General features: G+C 46.4%; 4 protein-coding genes across 13 annotated transcripts in view; 2 read left to right on the plus strand and 2 right to left on the minus strand.

The window, feature by feature from the left end:
• Positions 1–7,404, minus strand: part of rrbp1b (ribosome binding protein 1b) — a 12,734-nt gene extending 5,330 nt beyond the window's left edge. For 3 of the 5 annotated variants that reach the window (XR_008827208.1, XR_008827207.1, XM_056372681.1), the window contains exons 1-14: positions 7,308–7,403; positions 5,158–5,821; positions 4,337–4,491; positions 4,043–4,165; positions 3,546–3,689; positions 2,404–2,522; positions 1,997–2,129; positions 1,811–1,907; positions 1,590–1,669; positions 1,415–1,452; positions 1,215–1,310; positions 1,027–1,066; positions 266–306; positions 61–148 (exon numbers count right to left, since the gene is read on the minus strand). Coding sequence is in view for 3 of the 5 variants with exons in the window: in XM_056372681.1 (XP_056228656.1) it covers positions 61–148; positions 266–306; positions 1,027–1,066; positions 1,215–1,310; positions 1,415–1,452; positions 1,590–1,669; positions 1,811–1,907; positions 1,997–2,129; positions 2,404–2,522; positions 3,546–3,689; positions 4,043–4,165; positions 4,337–4,491; positions 5,158–5,794 (1,791 nt within the window). In the remaining 2 variants the exon portion in view is untranslated. Of the gene's footprint in view, positions 1–60; positions 149–265; positions 307–1,026; positions 1,067–1,214; positions 1,311–1,414; positions 1,453–1,589; positions 1,670–1,810; positions 1,908–1,996; positions 2,130–2,403; positions 2,523–3,545; positions 3,690–4,042; positions 4,166–4,336; positions 4,492–5,157; positions 5,822–7,307 lie in introns of all 5 variants that reach the window. The other 2 variants (XM_056372682.1, XM_056372683.1) reach the window with 2 other exon arrangements.
• Positions 7,405–8,582: 1,178 nt separating this feature from the next.
• On the plus strand, positions 8,583–10,243 carry LOC130166906 (protein PET117 homolog, mitochondrial). Its single transcript, XM_056372752.1, has 2 exons — positions 8,583–8,771; positions 10,091–10,243. The coding sequence occupies exons 1-2, from the start codon at positions 8,676–8,678 to the stop codon at positions 10,241–10,243; spliced, it is 249 nt and encodes an 82-aa protein (XP_056228727.1). The 5' UTR covers positions 8,583–8,675.
• A 96-nt stretch (positions 10,244–10,339) lies between these two features.
• kat14 (lysine acetyltransferase 14) lies at positions 10,340–16,623 on the plus strand. The gene is made up of 10 exons (XM_056372693.1): positions 10,340–10,598; positions 10,951–11,072; positions 12,255–12,376; positions 12,568–12,740; positions 12,817–13,251; positions 13,335–13,924; positions 14,424–14,557; positions 14,688–14,863; positions 14,959–15,149; positions 15,655–16,623. Exons 1-10 carry the CDS (start codon positions 10,340–10,342, stop codon positions 15,826–15,828), a joined length of 2,376 nt encoding a protein of 791 aa, XP_056228668.1. The 3' UTR covers positions 15,829–16,623.
• Positions 16,624–18,290: 1,667 nt separating this feature from the next.
• The window catches only part of dzank1 (double zinc ribbon and ankyrin repeat domains 1), a 13,248-nt gene continuing 6,538 nt past the window's right edge, over positions 18,291–25,000 (minus strand). For 5 of the 6 annotated variants that reach the window (XM_056372701.1, XM_056372697.1, XM_056372702.1 and 2 more), the window contains exons 10-21: positions 24,847–24,930; positions 24,617–24,736; positions 23,249–23,407; positions 22,920–23,154; positions 22,357–22,460; positions 22,089–22,172; positions 21,891–22,011; positions 19,705–19,766; positions 19,488–19,565; positions 19,274–19,401; positions 18,687–18,761; positions 18,291–18,462 (exon numbers count right to left, since the gene is read on the minus strand). In XM_056372701.1, the coding sequence (XP_056228676.1) occupies positions 18,300–18,462; positions 18,687–18,761; positions 19,274–19,401; positions 19,488–19,565; positions 19,705–19,766; positions 21,891–22,011; positions 22,089–22,172; positions 22,357–22,460; positions 22,920–23,154; positions 23,249–23,407; positions 24,617–24,736; positions 24,847–24,930 (1,413 nt within the window). In that variant the 3' untranslated portion in view covers positions 18,291–18,299. The remainder of the gene's footprint in view (positions 18,463–18,686; positions 18,762–19,273; positions 19,402–19,487; positions 19,566–19,704; positions 19,767–21,890; positions 22,012–22,088; positions 22,173–22,356; positions 22,461–22,919; positions 23,155–23,248; positions 23,408–24,616; positions 24,737–24,846; positions 24,931–25,000) is intronic. The other variant, XM_056372703.1, reaches the window with a different exon arrangement.

The following is a 25,000-nucleotide window of genomic DNA, read 5'->3' on the forward strand; positions in this document are numbered from 1 at the left end:
GTTTTCAAGAAGAAGAAGAAAAAGAAGAAGAAGAAGGAGAACCAGTGTGTTTGGACTCACGTTGCCATGGTTACGACTCTGTTGCAGCTCGTCTCTGAGCTGCTGAAGTTCTTCCTCCAGACGAAGAAGCTGAGAGTCTTCCTCCAGACTGACAACAACAAACAACAAATAAACATAACGCCAACTAACAACAACTTGATGAAGTCTGTGTGTGTGTGTGTGTGTGTGTATCAGTGTATGTGTGTGTGTGTGTGTGTGTGTGTACCTTTCAAACGGCTGTTCAGACTCTGTCTCACTTCCTGATCCCTGCAGAGGAGAAGAAGAAGAAACAGGAAACGTTCAGGATCTGGTTCTTCCTCATCGACCATGATTCTTCTCCTTCTTTGTTTTTCTATTTTTTATTGTATTTTATTTCTGTGTTACATGATGGAAACATGGAAGTATATAAATTATAATGAATAATTATAAGAAATAATTAAATAATAAATAATTAGAATAAAATGTATTTGCTGTGGTTTGTACGGTGGCCCTGAGAGCTCAAACACGTTGCAGGTAGCACAGATGACAACAGGAAGTGTTTCCAGGGGACACTAAAGAGTGACACACTTGTTCAATGTTTTTAACTTCAGAAGTCACAAATCATTGAAAAAGGCTGATTCATCTTTTTAGTGTCCCTTGGAAACACTTCCTGTTGTTGTCAGACGAAGATGTTTTGTGTTTGCGTTTTGTTCAGCTGCAGCGTGTTGACCTCTCTGAGCCACCGTAGATTTGTCTCAATGTGAGAATCAGCTGTTTTTGTTTGTGCCAGAAAAAAAAACGGAGAAAGGAGAAAATATTTGTTTGTTCATGTAGAAGTTGGATAATTTTTCTTCTGATGTTGATGAAAGATGAAACTGAATTCGACTGAACACTGACTGTATTAATGAATCTGTATTAACTGTATTGATCAATCATCTGAGGATCAATCTGACCCTGATGGAGATCATGTGATCAGAGTGTAGAAGATGATGTTTATTGGTTGAGAACCTGATCTCCAGCTGCTGCTTCAAACTCGTCCTCCTTCACTCTGAGGAGACAGAGACACAAAGAGTCTTTAATCCAAGATGGAGGAAGAGTTCAGCTGCTCTTCCTCCGACGTCCACCACGTGCTGCTGTGGGGACACTTTCACAATAAGAGCCCTGTTATGATCACCAATCTGTTTTGTGCTTCTGACCTCTGTGACTGTGATGATGTCAGCAGCCGTAGCTCCTCCCTCAGCTGTGTGAGCTCCGCCTCCAGAGCGAGGACCTGCTCATCTCTGTTCTGCACACTGACAGGAAGTCACACAGGAAGTCAGTCTGTAGTACGTCACACCTCCACAACATCTACTCTCACTCATTGTTTCAGTCATGTGACAAAGGAAAGGTTCAGCACCATGTGTTCAGCGGCTCCGCCTCCGACGAGATCTCCACCTGCACACACAGACAGGTAAGTGTCATGGAGACTCCGGTTCAACGTGAATTTACTTCATCAACCAGACAGCAGCATAAGAAGACGGAATATCAGTCACACGGATCACATGATGAGGGTTAGGTGCTCAGGTTGTTACCTGGACTGCAGCCTGGTTCTCCAGCTGGGCCTTGAGCTCCTGCAGCTCAGCCTCTCTGGACGCCAGCGCCCCCTGCAGCTCTAAGGCACAAACAGCAGGAAAACACGTCACTTACTAAAAACAAACTAAGTCAGACACAGTGAACATGGACTAACATCAGCTTTAGCGTTAGTTAGCATTGTTGAAACCTAGCAGCTGAGTTAGCTAACAGAAACACTGACCGCTAACAGCACCTGCTTCCTGCTGCGACGCGCTCAGCTGCAAACGCACTTCCTCCAGCTGCTGCTGCAGAGCGCGTTCAGTGTCTACGTGGACCAGCTGAGAGGCAGAGGACACGGGTCACTTCCTGTTAACTTCCTGTTAATGTACACTTACTGAATACATTACGACAGTTTCTTATTACTGACCTCGGCGGCAGCCATCTTGGCCTCCAGGCTCTTCCTGTGCACTTCGTCCGCACGCAGGGTGTCGGTCCGCTCCGTCAACTCCCGACCCAGACGGACACAGTCCTGCCTGAGACGAGCCAGCTCTGCATTCTGCCTGCAGGGGGTGGAAGAGAGTCAGGTAATGTACCTCCACTAAAGTTCACGTCTTCAGATTATAACGTTTGTTTTCACGTTAAATATATCGAGCTTCTTTGTGACTGGCTGAGGTACTGATGAATGTTTGGTTTATTTACTCTCAGAAAACAGTTTTCTTTGGATGTTGATGTGATTATGAAAGAAACTGACCACCAGTTAAAGTCAGAGGTGGATCTTTGAAGAACACTAGTGATGATTACCTCAGTACAGTGCTACCCTAACCTGAAGGTTACCTGCTCTCAGCCTGACTGGTGGCCTGGTTCAGGGCGTCTCGGAGGATGGAGTTCTCCTGCTGCAGTCGGGCCAGCTGAGCGTTGGGGCCGTTCTCCAGCTGTTCCTGCAGACTCCCGATCTGTTCCAGTTTAACAGCCAGTTAGCTAAACATGCTACAAACACTGCTTTACAGTTCCAGCTAACAACTCCTTAGAACCTGAGACTTAAAGTCACTATTAAAACTATTAAAACAGGCTGGACAGACTTTAATTTAACCCTAACCCTTAATTAATTTTCTCTTGAGGATCTGTGACTTGGCTGAGCTCCAAGGACTTAAACGTGCCCTCAAGAAGTCTCGATTTAACATTGACTTTCCCTAAAAGACTTGAGACTTGGCGTAGAGCTGCTCTCGAGGACACGAGGCCTTGGTGAAGCTGTGGATTGCTCTTGAAGATGTGACTTGATTTAGACCGACTGTGAAGGACTTAAGACTTGAATTGAAACTTGCTTTGACAACATTTCAGTAGACTATGGCTTGCCCTCAAGGACTAGAGACTTTACTAAGACTTGGCCTTGGGGACTTCAGACCTCCATTAAACTTCCCCACAAGGACTTGAGACTTGCTTTACGACACCAGTCACATGACTTAGACTTGCCCTTAGGGACTTGAGCATTGGTTTGATGAGACAGAAGACTTGCATTAGATGTCTGAGAGAGTTGGCGTAGGACATGAGGCTTGGGTGAAGCTGTGGATTGCTCTTGAAGATGTGACTTGACTTGGACCGACTGTGAAGGACTTAAGACTTGAATTGAAACTTGCTTTGACAACATTTCAGTAGACTTGCCCTCAAGAACTTTTACTAAGACTTGGCCTCAGGGAATTCAGACTTCCATTAAACTTCCCCAGAAGGAGTTGACTCAAGTCAAAAAGTTGAGATCTAACATTAACTTTCCCTCAAGGACTTGAGACTTGTGTTCGACTTGCTCTCAAGGACTTGCGGCCCGATTTAGATTTGACCTTCAGACCAACTTTGAAGGACTTTAGACTTAAATTGACACTTAGCTAAGATTTCAGACTTGGACCTCCCCTGGTGGACTTCAACTTGCCCTTGGGGACTTGATACTTGACTTAGACCTCCCCTAAAAGATAGTTAAACCACACCTTCTTATTGAGCTGCTGGGTGTGTTTCAGGTGTTCCTGGTCAACAGTCTTCATCCTGGTCTTCATGGCGTCGACCTCCTGGACCCGAGCACTCAGCTGCGACTTCAGATGGGCCTCCATCTTGGATTTCTCTGCACCAAGTTCCTGAAGACAGAAACAAGGAAGTTCAACTTGGAAAACTGAAGCTGACATATTGTTCTACATAATTACTGATTCCACTGGATTAATTGGTACCACAGTAAAAAGGCGGGGGTTACTGCAGCTGTCTATTTGTCTCATGGAGTCTCATGTCTTGTTTCAGATACTTTCCACCTCAGTGACCTCTTTCCACTGACTTGTCGTCGTATCTTCGCCTTCAGAGGAACAACATATCTCAAGGTGTCCTGGTACCGTTCCTTGTTGGGTGTCATTGTTGTCCACTGGACCCACCGCCAGAACTGAAGGAATAAATCTCACAGAGATCACATTGTTGATGAGCTGGGCGCTGCCTGGATCACCTTGCTGATCTCTCTGAGGCGGCTCTTGGCGGTGGCAGCGACCTCCTGCTCTGCGGTCAACAGCTTCTCCTTCTCCTCCAGCTGTTTCTTCAGAGTGGACAGTGGGTCTCCTTTCTGACAGGCCTGGGAGTCAAACAGAGACCCAACTTTACCCTTTGATGATATTTACTTTCCAGTGTGAAAATATTCGCTTTAAGCTAAAATGATGTGGTGTGCTGTTTGTCTACTGTTTGTGTACGAACTCCACATGTTAGCTGACGTTAGCTGGACGCTGTTGTGACAGTGTTTATCTACCAGCTGCCAGGAGTCGTGGCGGACCCCGGCCTTCTGGTTCAGGACCTCCATGAGTTTGTGTGTCTGGTCGTCGCTGAGCATCATATTGGACACGGCGGACAGCAGCTTGCCGTACGGCAGCAGTCGGGAGATGGCAGCAGGTTCGGTGACGGACACTTAATGAAAAAACAGGATGACAACAATCTAATTAAACTTTATTTTACAGTAGAGTATGGTGCGTCTTCCTGTTGAAAGTAGGGTTGTCACGATACTAAAATTTCAAACTCGATACGGATACCCAGGAAAATACTTGATACCATTTTTGATCCCACGGGGAGAAAAAATGACAAAAAATAAAGATGCATAAAATTTTTGAAATAAAGATTAGAACAATACAAAGAATAACATCAATGACAACACTACTTTTAGGTTGTCGGAGGTAGTGCAAAAACAAAACAACAGTAACTTTACTGTAAGGTGTGTATATATTTATGAAATGTATTCAGCTACAGCCCTGTTTATTGTCTGTGCTGCTGGTGACTTGGCACCATGTTTTCGTTGCTGATCAAACAGAGTTGGGAGGAGAGGCCGCCGCTGTTTCTGTCGAGTTGCTGCTCGACCTTTCTCAGCTTCAGTCTGGGACTTTAAGAGAAATATAACACGTTTCAGACACAAATAATTGTGTTTATCCTGTAAAATGAACTAGTAACGTTACAGACTGTTTGCTGCCTAGCTCTCACATTAACGTGAGTCGTTTTATTATTAGCCACTAGCCGCTAGCTTAGTGATAACTTAACAGACGGCTAATGTTTGACAACCCTAGCTTAACGTGAGAAACTCACCTGACTCAGGTTTGTTCTTGGACTTCTTCTTCTTGCTCGAGGTCTCTTTGGGTTCCTCAGTTTTGGCAGCAGACGTTTCTTTGGTGACCTCAGTGACAACGTTCGCCGGAGGAACATCTACCACCGGGGCCACGGCCAAGATCAGAACTTCCTTAGCAATGGTTTCCACCACAGTAGCTGGCTCCATCTGGGCCGACTTCTTCTTCTTCTTGTCCTTTGGTGAGTGGGCTGGTGGAGACTCCACGGAGGTCATCACAGCGGGTTCTGGTTCAGGTGTTGGTTTGGGTTCAGGCACAGCGTCAGGTTCTGCAGCAGATTCTGGGTCTGATTCTGGTTCTGTGCAGGTCACCACCACAGGGTCCTCGCTGCCGTCACTGCCTGGTTCTGAGAGCTTTCCATCGGGTCGGTCCTCCTTCTTCTTGGCTTTGCTTTTCTTCTCCAGCGTCTTGTCCTTCTTCTTCTTCTCTGATCTCTGGGTTTGGGCTTGGACGAGCTCGCGCCGCTGTTTGGCCAGCGCCTCCTCGTACGACGTCTCCTTCATGGACAGGGTGGAGACGAGGGCGATGCCCACCGCCGAGATGAGCATGAAGCCTCCAAAGACCATGAAGCCGAGAGTCTGCGGGTCTGAGACGTCCATGACTGACCAGAGTGTCCCACAGGAAGTCTGGGGGTTTAGAGGAAGGACATTTAGTGTTTCACAGTTTTCGTGTCAATAAAGATTCCTGTCTCTGAGGAGCGGTTATAGCAGGTTTAGACACCTTTGAATGGGGGGGTCGGACTCAGGTGCAGTTTAGGAGGAGGGGGAACATTTGACTTTAACACCATCTTTACTGTATCTCAACCAAGTAGGTTTATTTGAGTAAACTTAACCAAACACTTTAGACTGGAATGACTCTTCTAGCGCCACCCTGAGGACAAACTTTACCTGCTCAGACTCAGAGCAGGTGAATCATCAGGAAGCTGTTTGTTCAGTGAGTGGCTGTAATGACCTCTGCCGCCTGTAGGAGGCGCTGACCGACCTGCTGAATGTCTTCACAAGAGACTGTGGAATGTTTTTCATGGTACAGAGCAACAAAGAGCCTGGGTTAAAGGTTGAAGTACTTTTACTGTGATACTGTTACTACATTAAGTACTTTTAATGTAAGACTTAAAATATACTAAGTACTTTTACTGTGATACATGAAGTACTTTTACTGTGATACTTTAACTATACGGGAAGTAATCTTACTATGATACTGTAACTACATGTAGTACTTTAACTGTGACACTTTAACTACATAAAGTACTTAGTTGTACTAATGTAATACCTTGAATACATGAAGTACTTTTATTGTGGTACTTGAAGTAGTTTTATTGTGATATTGTAACTACATGAAGTACTTGAAGTAGTTTTATTGTGATATTGTAACTACATGAAGTACTTTTACTGTGGTACTTGAAGTAGTTTTATTGTGATATTGTAACTACATGAAGTACTTTTACTGTATTGTAACATGTTGCTTTTACTTCAGTGTTTGAATGTTTGAGGAGCAGAAAGGCGACGTGTCTGAGTCCACAATTAACCCTTTGTACTGTCAACACACACACTCACACACACACACACACACACACACACACACACACACACACACACACACACACACACACACACACACACACACACACACACTCACACACACACTCACACACACACACACACACACACTCTCTACAGTTATATAACTCAGGTCAGTTTCTTCTCTGACCACCGAAGATACAGAATTTCACAATAAAATTCACTTTAAATCAAAAGTCCATTAATCCCTTTTACAAGCAGGTGACGTCATCTCTGACACTTTTACACTCATTTTTCAACAGTTTATGCTCATTCATATCAATCAAACAGCTGTAACAGACGGAGCAGTTTTCCCTCTGATGAATCTGCTCCATGTTTCGATGTCAACACTGAATTTAAAACAGAATCAAAACAATAAGTTTGATATTAAATCAATATTGCTGTCGGTCTGAGTCTTTTTTCTCTCCTGTTTCTGACTTTGTAATCCACTATTTTTCCAAACCCGCTCCTTCCCCTCGTCCCTCTGACAGGAACTGTTCAGTTTGAGTCTGTAGTTTGATTCCGAGGCAGCAGCAGGGAAATAAAAGTTCTTTACCTGAGAGTTGCGGTGCTCACCTCAGCGCGGTCAGTCAGGCTGCAGAGTCGTGGCACTTTCTCTGAACGGGACTACAAGCCCCGCCCCCCGCCAGCGGCGCGGCTCCTCGTTGGTCAGCGGCGACGTCACTCACAGACATTTGACCCACACGGATGAGCGGAGGCGGGAGGACTGCGCGAGCTCGCCCCATGGTCCCATGGGAGATGTAGTTCACAGACTGAACTAATCATTGATTATACTGATTTGATATTTTTATTAATCACGTGACAGAAACTATAAGAATAAAAAAATCTCTCTCTTACTCTATTGCATTTTCAATAAAGTTAGGGCGGAAGGTTTAATTAAAAAGTTATTTCATGTTTAATATTTTAATTGAGGACCTTCAGGTGTTCACATTCTTCTTCATCATCATCATCAGGAACCAGAGTCATAAAGACTTTCAGAGACCAGAAGAACCAGGAGTCCTTGTCTCCATAGAGACCTGATCCCAGCGTCATGGAGTCAGTCTGGATCACATGAAGAGACGGACACACTGAGGCAGGTAGTCCAAGACGCTGAAACATCCTGCCTGACAAGAACCTGAAGAACCGTGAGCAGGTGTACTAGGAGAACTGGAGCTTTTTAACCGTAAAAAGGGGGGGGGGGGGTCACAGCAAGTACTGGTCTGAGTCTCACATATATAGATTTTTCTGTTGAGAAGAGTCTGAAAATTCTCTAAATATAATGTCAAAGTCGCTTTGTCAACTGGAAAGATAAAGTTCCTGCACCAGCCAAGGAGGGAGTAGCAGGTACATCCAATCAATCACACCGCTGTAACCAATCCGCCTTTAGACTGAAGAAGGACCGCCTACCCAATTAGCATACGAACACAGAGATAAATAAATGTAGAAATGAAAGCATTAATAAATTAATAATAATAATAATAATAAATAAATGAATAAATACATATAAATACAGAAAAAATGTACAAATGTATAAATAAACGAATGAATAAATGAATGAATGAATAAATACATTTAGAGATAGAGAAATAATTAAATAAATAAATGTATAAATGCATAATACATGTAAAAGAAATAACGTTTTTATTCCCAAAATGTTTTTATTTTGCATTTAGCTATGTATTTGATTATTTATTTGAGAATGTATTAATACTTATGTAATTTTTTGTCCTTCATACAGAATAACAGTTTTAAATGAGGCTGCTTCCATCACGGTGTGTTCAGGTGCCGGTCGGAGGGGGGCGCTGCTCAGCTCTTCACGTCCCAGAGGAGCGTTTGAGTCCCGCTGAAGAAGCAGCAGCAGCAGCGGCAGCAGCAGCAGCAGAGCCGGTTAGCAGGTGGCTAACGTGAAGCTACAGCTAACGTGATGTCTACAGCCTCTAAGGTGGTCCTCGGGCTCTCTGTGGTTCTGACTGTAGGCACCGTGGCTGGCGTTCACCTCAAACAGACCTGGGACCGACAGGTACACCGGGAGGAACCGGGCCAGAGCTAAAGCTAACAGTTAGCAGGGGACAGCGGGGTTAGCGGAGCGGGAGGTCACAGGAAGTTAACGGACTGTCTGATCGTTTAAAGCTAAAATCTGACGGTGTTCGGTGTTTAACGGAGAAGCTGCAGCCTCATAACGTTTACCGTGCTGAGCTCAGTCCGGTAACGTTAGCTGCTCAAACTGAAAACACCGAAAACGGTCCTCAGTCAGGCTAAATGGCGGGTTAATCACATCCGGTAAGACTTTTCAAAATAAAGTCTTTGACAGTCGTTTTCTTCATGAATCTAATCGAAGTACAGCTGTTTCCCTTGTTTTCAGGTGATTCCACAAACTAATTACTCCACACACAGACTGTAAAAGAACCTATACATTAATTTAATAAAAAAGTTGACCGGAAATAAGTCATCAGGTATTTTAATAATCAGGAGCTCTATTGTTTTTATTCTTATTATTCGTTCTTTCTTATTTTTCTCTGTTAAAAGTCTTCATGCAACAAAGAATGTAAGAGCAAATCACAACTCCAACACTGACACGGACTTGCCTGAAGGTGTTGTTGTAATAATGACGTTTACCTTTTCTTGAGAGCGGCTTCCATCATTTTCATCTTCCAAGTCTTCTAATAAAAGTGTCAAATCTTTCCTCATTTTCAGAAATGATAAAGTGAAACAAAAGAAACGGAGGCCGTGGGTCTGTTACAAACATTTTTAAACGTCTGTCTTTGAATTCAATTTTACAAAAATGCTCATGAATCAAAACAGGCTTCAGTGATTGTGAGCATCCATTCACATGCTTGGTGCTAGCTCCACTGTGCAGTCTTGGGATGTTCTGCCTCTAGGGGGCGACACAAAGGCGAAAACTTTACTTTTATCTTTGCTTAATGTTTGTGAACAGAAATCCATCCGACCTAGAAACATGAAAACTGGCAAGTGGGCTGTAAATTCCACAAACTACTCATGGCACATGTAATGACCCTCAATGACCTCAAGGTGACGCCTAAAGCTGTTTCCTGTCTGAGCTGATGACCTCTGCTGCAGCTCCACTGCAACATGTCCATGACCTTGTTATAAAACTCAGCCCTGCCAGCTGCAGTTGCCACTTTATTTTGAAGGAGAGGGCAGTGTTTCCTGCTTCGTGTTGACTTGACTGAGTCCATGTTCATGTGAAGTGATCAGAAAACTTGTGCTGTGTTTTGGTCTGGTGCGTTGGTGGCTCACCTGTTTACTCTGGTCAAGGAGGGGGCGGGGCGTTTACTCTATGTCTGTGATTGGATGTTTACTCGTGTGTCTCATGGTCAGCGTCTCCACGAGGGAGTGGTCCGGGATCTGGAGCGGTGGGAGAAGAAGAAGGAGAACCTGAGGAGGTTGGAGGAGCAGAAGATTCTGACCCGACACCTGAAGGAGGAGAGACAACGCAGAGAGGCGGAGCTCCATCCGCAGGACCACCACTGACACAGGTACACACCCACACACCTGCTCACCTGTGGTGTGGTCCTGTGACGTCCCTGACCGTCCCTGTGTTCACCTGTCCAGGTGTGAGGCCCAGTGATGGACAGCAGCAGCGAGCAGCTGGGCGGGGCCGAGGACGAGGCGGCCTGCACGTCAGCCTCCGAGGGTTTGGAGGAGGGGGAGGTAGAGGGGGAGACGCTGCTGATCGTGGAGTCGGAGGATCAGGGGTCAGTGGATCTGTCACATGACCAGAGCGGAGACTCTCTGACCAGCGACGTGGGCGAGGAGGCCGACGGGGGCTGGGCCTGCGAGGACATGTCCTTCTACTGCGACCGCTGCCACAGGTGGATACCTGCAGGTGAGAGTGTGGAGTCAGTCAGACTGTACCAACACTTACAACAAAACAAAAACAATATTCAGTTATAGAACTTACCTGCAGGTGTCAGCGTTTCATTCATGGTTCAGACGATGTTGCTTATAATTAACAACTCCGCCTCTTTCACATGAACACACTTGTACCTGGACAGGTAAACCAGAGTCAGCTGAGCCAGGTGATCAGGTCAATGTTAGGTTCAGTCAACCCAGATAACAGAAAGTTATCCTAGGTGCGTTGAACTTGCTTCGTAGTTCAGGCCTCAGGTGTGTACAGGTGTGTACAGGTGTGTACAGGTGAGCAGGGCCTCAGTGTCAGTGTCTCTGTTTGTCTTCAGCTCAGCTCCGTGGTGAACAGCCCAGCTACCTGAAGGGAGACAACTTCTTCAAATTCATCTGCTCCGACTGTTCAGAGGACGGAAAGGAAAGCTTCGAGAGGATGAGACTCACCTGGCAGCAGGTACACAGCATCTGTCCACAGCTGTTCCCCTCTGTCTACATCTGTCCACATCTGTTCCCCTCTGTCTACATCTGTCCACATCTGTTCCCCTCTGTCTACATCTGTCCACATCTGTTCCCCTCTGTCTACATCTGTCCACATCTGTTCCCTTCTGTCCACCTCTGTCTATATCTGTCCACATCTGTTCCCCTCTGTCCACCTCTGGCTACATCTGATCACATTTGTTCCCCTCTGTCTACATCTGTCCACATCTGTTCCCCTATGTCCACATCTGTCCACATCTGTTCCCCTCTGTCCACCTCTGGCTACATCTGATCACATTTGTTCCCCTCTGTCTACATCTGTCCACATCTGTTCCCCTCTGTCTACATCTGTCCACATCTGTTCCCCTCTGTCTACATCTGTCCACATCTGTTCCCCTCTGTCTACATCTGTCCACATCTGTTCCCCTCTGTCTACATCTGTCCACATCTGTTCCCTTCTGTCCACCTCTGTCTATATCTGTCCCCCTCTGTCTACATCTGTCCACATCTGTTCCCCTCTGTCTATATCTGATCACATCTGTTCCCCTCTGTCCACATCTGTCTACATCTGATCACATCTGTTCCCCTCTGTCCACATCTGTCTACATCTGATCACATCTGTCCACCTCTGTCCACCTCTGTTCCCCTCTGTCCACATCTGTCCCCCTATGTCTACCTCTGTCCACATCTGTCCACATCTGTCAACCCTTACTCCCGCACTGTGTCACCCGTTTCTATATTTAAACATTATAAATATATGATAAATAAATATAATTATAAATGATTATAGATATATTATTAATAATCATAAATATATGATAAATAATTATAAATAAACTATAAACGTATTATAAATATCAGACTGCTTTATAGATTCCACACACATGAAAGACTTTTTAAAAGCAGATGATTTTTCATGGAGATAAATCACTGATGTAGAGAATCATCAGTGTCTCTGATTGGCTGTTCCTCCTTTGATCAGTCATGTGATCAGTTGGGGTGTCAATATGAGGAAGTGATAAATGTGTGATGTTTGGTTCTTATGCTTGTGTGTGTGTGTGTGTGTGTGTGTGTGTGTGTGTGTGTGTGTGTGTGTGTGTGTGTGTGTGTGTGTGTGTGTGTGTGTGTGTGTGTGTGTGTGTGTGTGTGTGTGCGTCAGGTTGTGATGTTGGCCATGTACAACTTGTCTCTGGAGGGAACCGGTCGTCAGGGTTACTTCAGGTGGAAGGAGGACATCTGTGCCTTTATTGGTCGACACTGGAACTTCCTGTTGGGAACCAGGTGAGTTTTAAACACACCTGTGTTGTTGTTGTTGACCTGGTGTTTCACTCTGTGAGTGTGTGACCTCATCGTTTCCTAAGGTCTCAGTTTCTGACGACAACACGACCCCAGAGATTTCAAAATAAAACTCTGGACTTTTATTAAACTCCGGAGGTGACGTGACCTCTGACCTGGTGACTGTGACTCTGCAGGAAGAAGACGTCGACCTGGTGGAGCACGGTGGCCGGCTGTCTGTCGGTCGGCAGTCCCACCTTCTTCCGCTCAGGTGCGCAGGAGTTCGGAGAACCCGGCTGGTGGAAGCTGGTGCAGAACAGACCTCCGACCCTGAGACCAGAGGTGGACAAGTCCACCACCAAGACGAAAGGTGAGGGTCTCTGTCTCTCAGGTCAAAGGTGTCATGTCACCGCAGCAGGCGAGTTAAACAGAGCTATGTGTTGCAGCCTCCAAACCCGCCATGGACCCGATCATCACCGTGGAGGGTCTGAGGAAGCGCGGCGCCAGAAACCCCGTGGAGAACGCCATGCAGCTGAAGGAGAAGCGCTCTCGCACACAGGAGGCTAAAGACATCCGGCGGGCGCAGAAGGAGGCGGTGGGCGGCTACACTGACCGCAGTGCCTCCTCCACACCCGTCAAACTGGGCGGAGGTCGCAGCGGGACCGCCGGGCGCCGCCCTGACCTTGTCCTGGAGAAAGGTGAGGTCATTGATTTCTCATCCCTCAGCTCTTCAGACCGTACGCCGCTCACCAGCCCGTCGCCGTCGCCTTCACCCGACTTCTCCGCCCCGGGGACGCCGGCGTCTCACTCAGCTACACCCAGCCTGCTTTCAGAGGCGGACCTCATCCCTGACGCCATGCCGCCCCAGGCGCTGTTCCACGGTGAGTCACAGTCTAACACGTCCAGCTGTTCTGTGTTTGAACATGATGTGACCTCTGACCTCTGACCTCTGCCCCGCCTCCAGACGACGAGGAGATGGAGACGGAAGGGATGATCGACCCAGGGATGGAATACATCCCTCCTCCCAGCGCCACCCTTGTTGCCCGTAAGAAGCTCCGCCCACTACCACCTCACATCAAGCGTGAAGCAGAGAGCGAGGACGACGAAGGACGCGAGCGAGAGGACGACTTCGAGGAGTCAGTGGGTCGGAGTGACGGTCCGTCTCTCTCTGCGGGGGGGTGTGTTGGCGCCGGAGGGCCCGAGCGGAGGAGGATAACTCACCCTGAGAAAGCCGACGGAGGCGTCTCCCAGAGTCCTCGCCACGCCCCCCTCACTCTGTACGAGGAGAGGATGCTGCTGCGCCGGCTGGACGCCTGCCCGCTCGCCTTAGCCGTCACGCCGCAGGCCAAACGCCTCCACAGGAAGCTGCTGGTCCGCCAGGCCAAGAGGCAAAGAGGGCTCCCCCTGCTGGACATCGACCGGGCCGTCAGCGCCACCCTCAGTCTGGTGGGAGGGATCTACGGTGCACAGGAGGTGGGGGCACTGCTGGGAGGCGGAGTCATGGGGAAATACTGCACCAACAGCCAGGAGCTGCGTATTCTCGATCGATTCCAGGTACCTCAGATTACATCACACAGAGGGGGTGTGGCCTCATTCTCTGCTCAGGACGCCATTCCTCCTCCACTGTTTATCTTTACGTAGAACAGCTGTTTGCTGCCGTATCGTTGTTTATAATCAGTGTCTGAAAGAAACTGCTCTTCTTCTTCTTCTTCCTGGTAAATGTTGTGGTTTTTATTCCTCCACGCCGTCGGCAGTCAGAGCGGCAGCCATTTTGTTTTCCATGTGTCCGTCTCATTCTCATGAGCACGATATCTCAATACACCCCGAGGGAAGTTTCACCTGGACTCAACGGTGACCTGATTAGATTGTGGCGGTCAAAGGTCAAAGGTCACAGTGACCTTAGAAAAAGTTTTGTAGCCATTACTCAAGACTTGTGTCTGACTCGCAGGGGGGTAACCTGTAGTAGTGTGACGGCGGAGGGATACGACCAGGAGGAGGCGGCTATAGTCAGGTGTGTTGACCCTCTGACGTCTCTGTGAATGTGTGTGTGCAGACCAACCTGTCCGGCAGGAGGGGGCGCCACCTGAACTCCGTGTCCTTCTGGCATCGACTCATGGGAGCAGAAGGAAGTCTGGACCAGAGCATCAAGAGTCCGTACACGTCCCGCATCCTCAAACCCTTCATCAGGTACAACTGACGGGCTCAGGCCCCGCCCACAAGTACTGTTGTATCAGTAGTACTACAGTAGTACCATTAGTACCAGTAGTATCAATAGTACTACAGTAGTACCAGTATGAGTTGTGTGCCTGTCCTTCAGGAGGGACTATGAGAGTCGCCCGGTGAAGCTGCGGTTGCTGGCAGAGATCAGGGCGTATCCTCACAGGGCGGAGCCCAACTGGGTCCCTGAGGCCGACGCCCCCATCGACTACTGCTACGTCCGCCCAAACCACATCCCCTCCGTCAACGCCATGTGTCACGACAGCTTCTGGCCAGGTAACACACATACACTTCCTTCTACTCACCGTCAACCGTCCAACCACGAGTCAGTCCCTCCTAACCTGCCTCTGATTGCCCCCCCCCCCCTCCAGGTGTGGACCTGTCCGAGTGTCTGCAGTACCCGGACTTCAGCGTGGTCGTCCTCTATAAGAAGGTGGTGGTTGGCTTCGGTTTCATGGTGCCGGACGTGAAGTACAACGAGGCGTACATCTCCTTCCTGCTGGTGCACCCTGAGTGGAGGAGAGCTGGCATCGGCACCTTCATGATCTACCACCTCATCCAGGTCAGAGGTCAACACAGGGGCCGACTCCTTGGGGGGGGGCTGATCTGTGGTTGGTACTAGCTCCTGATTGGTCAGAATTAAAACAGAAGCAGCTGCAGCAGTGAGCGCTCCTGTCGTGTTTGAACGTCTTTGATTGAGTCATTGAACTTGTTCTCAGTGTGCAGCCGTCCACTAATGATGATGTCACACTGCTACATCCTGGCTGTGTTTTTGGTAACTGCGTATTAGCGAACACAGCTAGCAACACAGAGGTTAGAGGCGACCTCATGAAGCAGCGTGGGATCATGGGAGTTGTAGTTTGGATTCCTTCAGTGTCAGTGGTTCAGGTGAGTCTGAGCGACGCTGTACGGAGGACAGAGACACAGAGGAGTCCTCCTCTCCACAACAAACACACCACGAGTCCAATAACCTGTTGAGTTGAGCTCAGGTAACCTTGGTTATCAGGTGAGACCAGGTGAGCTGCACAGGTTCAGTAAGGTGAGACCCTTGTCTCTGTGTCTTTCAGACGTGTATGGGGAAGGACGTGACGCTCCACGTGTCGGCCAGTAATCCCGCCATGCTGCTGTACCAGAAGTTTGGCTTCAAAGCCGAGGAGTACATCCTGGACTTCTACGATAAATACTATCCTGTTGACAGCGCCGAGTGCCGCCACTCTTTCTTCCTCCGGCTGAGGCGCTGAGACGACCACGCCGCGCCTTCGCCTCATGTTTCAAATGAACAGAACGAGGTCCAGGAGCGTGGGTCAGTGACGCTGCAGGAGACCAGGACCCGGCGGCTGCTGATGGTGATGATGATGTTTGAGGACCAGTAACTGTAAGAGACAGTAGAACATGAGCGCCTGATGATGTCATCAACTCTTCTTCTTCAGTTTCCGGTTGAACATCGTGTGAATGTTTGTGAGTTTATTAACCCTCTGAGGTCTGAGGAGAGTTTCTCCATTTCTACATAATTTCTTTGAAGCTTTTCTTTGATGAAACATGATTGTGTTTATCTCAGCTCTTCTTCTTGTCGCAGAGCGAAGAGATCTTTGTTTCCAAATGCTGAAAACTTGAAGCCTGGTTTTTGAAATTCTTCAAACGAACCTTTTTTTACTGACGTGGACGAGTTTGTTGTGAGTTCACCGAAGTCTTAGGTTCATAAAAACAGAATCAAAGATAAATGGATAATAAATGCCGAACGTGAAAGTCTGTGATGTCACTGAGCTGTAGTTGTTGTCTGTCACTCGGACGTTTGAGGCCGTGAGTCACGTGACATCTGAGAGTGAAAGTGGAGTCGTCGCCTCCCCTCCCCCCCAAGAGGGTTCAACTTCATGTTTTCTCTGTGTCATTCAGCAGTTTCTCCAAAGGGGGGGGGGGCAGCAGCTGGTGGTGTGATGAACAGCCCCCCCTGCTGGTGAAGAGCTGCAGCTGCTTGTGTCTGATTTTAAGGTTTTACATGAAAAAGTGTCAATTAAAATAAAATACAACAGATACGACTCTGAGCTGCTGATTATTCACATCATTAATACAATACTGAATTAATTTAGATTCTCACTGGTCAAACTGTTTCCTCTGTGTGAACATGAGTCTGCCATTAAACCACAGAAGAAGAAGAGGTCATGAGGTCAGCACTCAGAGGATGGAGAACATGATGTGAGGAAGGTTCAGCCTCCTCCTCATCGCTCTAAACAGCTGGTGATGTAGATGTGTGAAGATCAACAACTGATTCAGTTGTTTTTCTCACATGACATCTGGAGTCATGTGACCAGTGAACTGTCGTTGAAACCACAGAATAAATAAAGATGGCCGTCGCCTCTGTGACATCACCCACAGGTTTCTGAAGCTCAGAGTGAGCTGCCCCACTGTCGCCATCTTGGCAGTGTCTGACTCCACCCCTAACGCCCAGCTAATCCAAATATGGTCAAAGAGGAGGGGCCTGTGTGGAGCTGTTTTGTGACAAGCATACACTCACCCACCTGTCACTCAAAGAGACCACGCCCTCAATCCTCCATTACTTTAGTCCTTAATAAAATGTGAACAGGTGAGTTATATAAACAGGTGAGTTATATAAACAGGTGTCATGAAGGAGGAAATCAGCTCTAGAGACCAAAACAGTTTTTGTACCAGGCTGTAAACATGTTTATTTCTGCTGTAAAGTTGGACATTTTAACATGGGAGTCTATGGGGACTGACTCACTGTTGGAGCCAGACTCTAGTGGTCGTTAGAGGAACTGCAGCTTCATGTTTCAGGCTGGAGGTTGAGGGTTTAAATCCTGTAAACTGACCTGAAGTTTATCATGTTTCACTCTCTGATTTCAGGGCGGATGGAAACAACAAAACAGAGCTCAGTGAACACACACTGCCTTTCATTTAGGAACAGATCAAACACTGACTCTGTGAAGACCAGCAACACACACTGACATCTGAAGGTCTGAGGGTCTGAAGTTTCTGAAGGTCTGAGGATCTGAAGGTCTGAGGGTTCAGGGTTTGAAGTTTCTGAAGGTCTGAGGGTTCAGGGTCTGAAGTTTCTGAAGGTCTGAGGGTTCAGGGTCTGAAGTTTCTGAAGGTCTGAGGGTCTGAAGGTCTGAAGTTTCTGAAGGTCTGAGGATCTGAAGGTCTGAGGGTTCAGGGTTTGAAGTTTCTGAAGGTCTGAGGGTTCAGGGTCTGAAGGTCTGAGGGTTCAGGGTCTGAAGGTCTGAAGTTTCTGAAGGTCTGAAGTTTTGAAGGTCTGAGGGTTCAGGGTATGAAGTTTCTGAAGGTCTGAAGTTTTGAAGGTCTGAGGGTTCAGGGTCTGAAGGTCTGAAGTTTCTGAAGTTTTGAAGGTCTGAGGGTTCAGGGTCTGAAGGTCTGAAGTTTCTGAAGGTCTGAAGTTTTGAAGGTCTGAGGGTTCAGGGTCTGAAGGTCTGAAGTTTCTGAAGGTCTGAAGTTTTGAAGGTCTGAGGGTTCAGGGTATGAAGTTTCTGAAGGTCTGAGGATCTGAAGGTCTGAAGATCTGAAGGTCTGAGGGTTCAGGGTTTGAAGTTTCTGAAGGTCTGAGGGTCTGAAGGTCTGAGGGTTCAGGGTCTGAGGGTTCAGGGTCTGAGGGTTCAGGGTCTGGTTCTCTGGATGAAGCAGTAGCCGGGTCAGAGCTTCAGATGAAAGCCAGTGAGGCTCCTTCAGCTCAGTCTGTTCCTCAGACGGCGTCCAGGTTCAGTTTGGGTTTTCTCAGTTTGCCCAGTAATTCCAGTCCGGTCCGAGCAGCCAGCAGAGACGCCATGTTGTTACAGCCGGAGCTCACCGCCACGTCATACGCTGTCTGACCGGCGGCATTCCTCCGCTTCACACTGGCCCTGCAGCTGAAGGGAGACACACACACACACACACACACACACACACACACACACACACACACACACACACACACACACACACACACACACACACAGAAGTTTAAAGTTTTTTTCTCAACTAAAGGTTTCAACAGTTTGAGTTACATTCTCACTGGAGATACAAGGTTTTGACATGACAGCTTTGTGTACAGGTGTGTGTGTGTGTGTGTGTACACACAGGTGAGTCGTACCTAAGCAGAACCTCTGCACACTGCAGACCTTCAGAGCCCAGAGCTGCAGCTTCATGCAGAGCTGTGTTCTTCATCCTGAGGAAGAGGAGGACATTCATCATGTTACATCATCAGCACAGACATGACATCACATGACATCACGACAGGTTGTCCGTCTCATTCTCATGGACGTGACATCTTAGTAACACCTTGATGGAACTTCTTCACATCTGGCACAAACATTCACCTGGACTCAAGGATGAACTGACTGGTGGTCAAAGGTCAAAGGTCACTATGACCTCACAAAACAGGTTTTGGCTATGACTCAAGAATTCTTTCATTAATTATGAGACAGTTTAACTCAAACATCAGGATAAAATGAAGTGATGACATTTTATGTCAAAGGGTCAAAGGTCAACTTCAATGTGACATCATAATGGAAAGACTGTGACCGTGTTTCCTGTTTGGAGGAAACAACTGCGAGGTGGGAACTCTAACTGACAGTTGCATGGTTTAGTAAAGAGACAGAGAATCCTGGTCCTGGACCAGGTCTCAGTGGACCAGGTCTCAGTGCTGGTCCTGGACCTGGTGGATGATGGTCGTCTTACTGTCCGGACTGCTGCTCCACGTCAGCTCCTCTCTGCACCAGAACAGGAAGTACATCACGGTGCCCGTTCACTACGGCAACAGCCAAGGCGTGTCGTCCATTGCTGCCGCAGCAGGAGGGATCCGCCCCCTGGTGGTCGACAAACAAACAATGGTCAGAGTAAACTACGTCAGGTGATCCAGAGGAAGCTGTTGATTGGCTGCAGAGACTCATACCTGATCCAGGAGCTGCTGGATGACGCTGATCTGACCTCGACCTGGACCCAGCTCCTTCAGCAGCTGACTGTCCTTCACCTGCAACCAGGACATCCAATCAGAGAGGAGCTATACTGAACAGGAAGTGAGATAGCAGCAGAGGCGTGGCCTCCTTCAGGTGAGTTTAGATCCAGATCCAGATCTAAATGACTCCCCAGCAGCTGGTGCAGGTTCTTACCGGAGGTTTGGGCGTCAAGTTTGGTCTGGGGGGTTTCATCACACCTGTGGACGCATCACTTCCTGTTAATAAAACCACAGAGGAACAACAACTGACCCCAGACTGCAGACACGTTTCTAATGAACTGATGAGCTGAGAACAAAGTGACTGGAGGAGTGAACAGGAATAGGAAACTAGCGTTAGCATGTTAGCTTTAATCTGGACTCAGACTGATTCCTGCTCAGCAAATTTCAAAACTTAAAAGATGGCCGCCATTTCTGTCACAGTAAACATGTTTTACGACAGAATTTTACCCATGGGACAGATCTCTATGATTATGTAATGTAATCCTGTGTTTTAGACAATGAGGACGTGAATTCACAATTGTTAAATTTCAACAAAAGATCTGTTAAGAGTCAACCTGCAAGCTCGCTAGGCTAACTCACTTTTTTTGTGAGGAACATTTTTGCTGAAATATACTTTCTTTGATTTTTTTACAGTGTACTAAATTCTCCTTCTACATTGTTAAAATGATTTGACACCTGGATTATTCATATGAGAAAATAGTCAAGGAACTTATTACAAAAAATAACATTTCCTTGCAAGAAATGGCAGCCATCTTGAACTTGAAGTGGCTAACACATTTAGCATTTGTATTCACATTTGAAAGATTTCCCTCAAATATGCAGTTATCTGCTGCACTACACTGTCGCTACAGGTATGAAACGTAATGTATTTACTGTGTATCTACTGTGTATCTACAGTGTATTCACAGGGTATTTACTATGTATCTACAGAGTATTTACAGTGTATCTACAGTGTATTCACAGTGTATTTACAGTGTATCTACAGCGTATTTACAGTGTATCTACAGCGTATTTACAGTGTATCTACAGCGTATTTACAGTGTATCTACAGTGTATCTACAGCGTATCTACAGAGTATTCACAGTATATCTACTGTGTATCTTCTGTGTATCTACAGAGTATTCACAGTATATTCACAGTATATTTACAGTATATTTACAGTGTATCTTCTGTGTATCTACAGAGTATTCACAGTATATTCACAGTGTATCTACAGTATATCTACAGTGTATTTACAGTATATTTACAGTGTATCTACTGTGTATCTACAGAGTATTCACAGTATATTCACAGTGTATCTACAGTATATCTACAGTGTATTTACAGTATATTTACAGTATATCTACTGTGTATCTACAGTGTATCTACTGTGTATCTACAGTGTATCTTCTGTGTATCTACAGAGTATTCACAGTATATCTACTGTGTATCTACAGTGTATCTACTGTGTATCTACAGTGTATCTTCTGTGTATCTACAGAGTATTCACAGTATATTCACAGTATATTTACAGTATATTTACAGTGTATCTTCTGTGTATCTACAGAGTATTCACAGTATATTCACAGTATATTTACAGTATATTTACAGTGTATCTTCTGTGTATCTACAGAGTATTCACAGTATATCTACTGTGTATCTTCTGTGTATCTACAGCGTATTCACAGTGTATCTACAGTATATTCACAGTATATTTACAGTGTATCTACAGTGTATCTACAGAGTATTCACAGTGTATCTACTGTGTATCTACAGTGTATCTACAGAGTATTCACAGTGTATCTACTGTGTATCTACAGTGTATCTACAAAGTATTTACAGTGTATCTACAGTATATTCACAGTATATTCACAGTATATTTACAGTATATTTACAGTGTATCTACAGAGTATTCACAGTGTATCTTCTGTGTATCTACAGTATATTTACAGTATATTTACAGTGTATCTTCTGTGTATCTACAGTGTATCTACAGAGTATTCACAGTATATTTACAGTATATTTACAGTGTATCTACAGTGTATCTTCTGTGTATCTACAGTATATTTACAGTATATTTACAGTGTATCTTCTGTGTATCTACAGTGTATCTACAGTGTATCTACAAAGTATTTAAAGTGTATCTACAGTATATTCACAGTATATTTACAGTATATTTACAGTGTATCTTCTGTGTATCTACAGAGTATTCACAGTATATTTACAGTATATTTACAGTGTATCTACAGTATATTTACAGTATATTTACAGTGTATCTTCTGTGTATCTACAGAGTATTCACAGTATATTTACAGTATATCTACAGTGTATCTTCTGTGTATCTACAGTGTCTGTACCAACCTTTCTTACTGCTGCTGTCAGAGAATCGTTCTGTGACGCTGCTCAGAGTCTCAGTCCGACCTGCAGGTGCTGATCTAGGACGGGTACCTGCTGGACCTGCACCGTCACCTTCAGGACCCACCTGAGACCAAACCTGCTGTCAGTCACCTGAACTTCACTGAAGAGATGTTTCAGTCGGACTCCAGGTGTTCAACTCACCTGCTTCTCTTCTCGTGCGGCCGACACGAAGCTGATGGTCAGACTGACTTCATGACCATCTTCTTGAACCACAGCAGAGACCATCTGAAGGTGGAGAAGACACAACACGTCAGCTGACACACAGGAGCACCTGCACCTGCTCAGGTGAGTCTGGTGCCTAATCAACTTCTCACAGACGTCGTTATCAATCAATTTAATGGCAGTTCATTTATCCCACAGGTGAGGTGCAGGTGATGTACAGGTGATGTACAGGTGAGGTGGGGCATACCCGGCCCAGACGAGGCTCTGCCAGCAGAGTCCTGAAGGGGGCATTGTTCTGAGCGTAACTCCTCAGGTGAGCACAAACATGATCCACCTGCTTCCTCCAGTAACCTGAACACATCAATGACAAGTAGTATCAGTAGTAGCAGTAGTATTATTAGTGCTAGTATTAGTAGTATCAGTAGTAGTAGTAGTATTATTAGTGCTAGTATTAGTAGTATCAGTAGTAGTAGTAGTAGTATTAGTGCTAGTATTAGTAGTATCAGTAGTAGTAGTAGTATTATTAGTGCTAGTATTAGTAGTATCAGTAGTAGCAGTAGTAGTATTAGTGCTAGTATTAGTAGTAGCAGTAGTAGCAGTAGTATTATTAGTGCTAGTATTAGTAGTATCAGTAGTAGTAGTAGTATTATTAGTGCTAGTATTAGTAGTATCAGTAGTAGCAGTAGTAGTATTAGTGCTAGTATTAGTAGTATCAGTAGTAGTAGTAGTAGTAGTAGTATTAGTGCTAGTATTAGTAGTATCAGTAGTAGTAGTAGTATTATTAGTGCTAGTATTAGTAGTATACTGTACCTCTGCCCGGGCTGATGGCGGTCAGTAGCGGTTGGCGGTCTCTGGTCGCCTGCTGTCTGCTGAGCTGTAGCGCCCTCTGCTGGTCTTTCTTTTGGAGCTCGGTGGCTGATGGGTAATAGAGTCCAACGGTCTGCGTGTACTGATCAGCAGTGGGCAGGGTTACCTTCACAGTGGGTGTGGGGTCAGACGAAGGCGTGGCCTGCCAGATGGCATCATGGGAGGTCGAAGCTGAAGCCTGATCACACACACACAAACATGACAGATTGTTATTGGGTGATAAACTAGATTACGACTTGTGTGAACGGCGTGATGTCAGCGGTGCATCATACCTGGCTGGGGGCGGTGCCCCTAACAGTCCGTGTGATGTCACTACAGGAAGTGGGTGATGGTGCTTCCAGGTAGACGCCACAGGCTGCGCAGTAGAAGGCATACGGGTGTCCACTCGCTCCACATCGCCAACACGTCACAGAGCTCGCTGCATGACCAGGCTACAGACACGCATCACATCACTACAGAGCCACAGTGAGTCACTGCTAACATTAGCTTAGCACAAAACCTGGAAGCATGAGGAAACAACCTCACCTATAGAAGAACTGAAAATCTAAACTGTTCATTTTCAGTCACAACAATCACAATAATCAGCCATTTCAAGCTAGTTAGTGCTAGGTGTGTTCACGTAAGTGTTCAGGTGAGTGTTCAGGTGTGTGTTCAGGTGAGTGTTCAGGTGAGTGTTCACGTAAGTGTTCAGGTGAGTGTTCAGGTGAGTGTTCAGGTGAGTGTTCAGGTGAGTGTTCAGGTGTGTGTTCAGGTGAGTGTTCAGGTGAGTGTTCAGGTGTGTGTTCAGGTGTGTGTTCAGGTGTGTGTTCAGGTGTGTGTTCACGTAAGTGTTCAGGTGAGTGTTCAGGTGAGTGTTCAGGTGAGTGTTCAGGTGAGTGTTCAGGTTGTGTGTTCAGGTGTGTGTTCAGGTGTGTGTTCAGGTGTGTGTTCACGTAAGTGTTCAGGTGAGTGTTCAGGTGAGTGTTCACGTAAGTGTTCAGGTGAGTGTTCAGGTGAGTGTTCAGGTGTGTGTTCAGGTGTGTGTTCAGGTGTGTGTTCAGGTGTGTGTTCACGTAAGTGTTCAGGTGAGTGTTCAGGTGAGTGTTCAGGTGTGTGTTCAGGTGTGTGTTCAGGTGAGTGTTCAGGTGAGAGTTCAGGTATGTGTTCAGGTGTGTGTTCAGGTGAGTGTTCAGGTGAGAGTTCAGGTGTGTGTTCAGGTGAGTGTTCAGGTATGTGTTCAGGTGTGTGTTCAGGTGAGTGTTCACGTAAGTGTTCAGGTGAGTGTTCAGGTGAGTGTTCAGGTGTGTGTTCAGGTGAGTGTTCAGGTATGTGTTCAGGTGTGTGTTCAGGTGAGTGTTCACGTAAGTGTTCAGGTGAGTGTTCAGGTGAGTGTTCAGGTGTGTGTTCAGGTGTGTGTTCAGGTATGTGTTCAGGTATGTGTTCAGGTGAGTGTTCACGTAAGTGTTCAGGTTTGTGTTCAGGTTTGTGTTCAGGAGTGAGTTCAGGTTTTTGTTCAGGTGTGAGTTGAGGTGTGAGTTGAGGTGTGTGTTCAGGTGTGAGTTCAGGTGTGAGTTCAGGTGTGTGTTCAGGTGTGAGTTCAGGTGTTTGTTCAGGTGTGTGTTCAGGTGTGTGTTCAGGTGTGAGTTCAGGTGAGTGTTTACCTTGGAGCCGCACCAGTCGCAGTATCTGGCATCCCTGTGGTTTATGCGTTTACACCTGGAGCAGGACAACATCCTGCTGTCAGCTGACGGGACAGAGGGGGTGTCGTTACCCACACACACCTGCAGCAGCACACGCACACAGGGAAATAAAAGGTTGAATATCTAAATATTTACAGATGAAAAGTGTAAATGTACAGCTGTGTGTGTGTGTGTGTGTGTGTGTGTGTTACCGGCTGCAGGCGGCTCTCACAGGTCAGACAGTTGGTGATGTGAGCTGGATTCCCACTTCCACAGCAAACACACACCACATGATCCTACACACACACACACACACACACACACACACACACACACACACACACACACACAGAAAGTCAAAATATC

The sequence above is a fragment of the Seriola aureovittata genome, chromosome 3 (genome assembly GCF_021018895.1).
Source record: "Seriola aureovittata isolate HTS-2021-v1 ecotype China chromosome 3, ASM2101889v1, whole genome shotgun sequence".
Classification (NCBI taxonomy): domain Eukaryota; kingdom Metazoa; phylum Chordata; class Actinopteri; order Carangiformes; family Carangidae; genus Seriola; species Seriola aureovittata.

Excerpts from the sequence above, each read along its gene's own strand:
- LOC130166906 (XM_056372752.1), top strand. The coding sequence starts at position 8,676 with ATGTCTACAGCCTCTAAGGTGGTCCTCGGGCTCTCTGTGGTTCTGACT. Across the intron at positions 8,772-10,090 it reads AACAGACCTGGGACCGACAG|CGTCTCCACGAGGGAGTGGT; the intron begins GTACACCGGGAG and ends TCTCATGGTCAG.
- kat14 (XM_056372693.1), top strand. The coding sequence starts at position 10,340 with ATGGACAGCAGCAGCGAGCAGCTGGGCGGGGCCGAGGACGAGGCGGCC. Across the intron at positions 11,073-12,254 it reads TGAGACTCACCTGGCAGCAG|GTTGTGATGTTGGCCATGTA; the intron begins GTACACAGCATC and ends TGTGTGCGTCAG. Across the intron at positions 13,252-13,334 it reads GCCCCAGGCGCTGTTCCACG|ACGACGAGGAGATGGAGACG; the intron begins GTGAGTCACAGT and ends CCCCGCCTCCAG.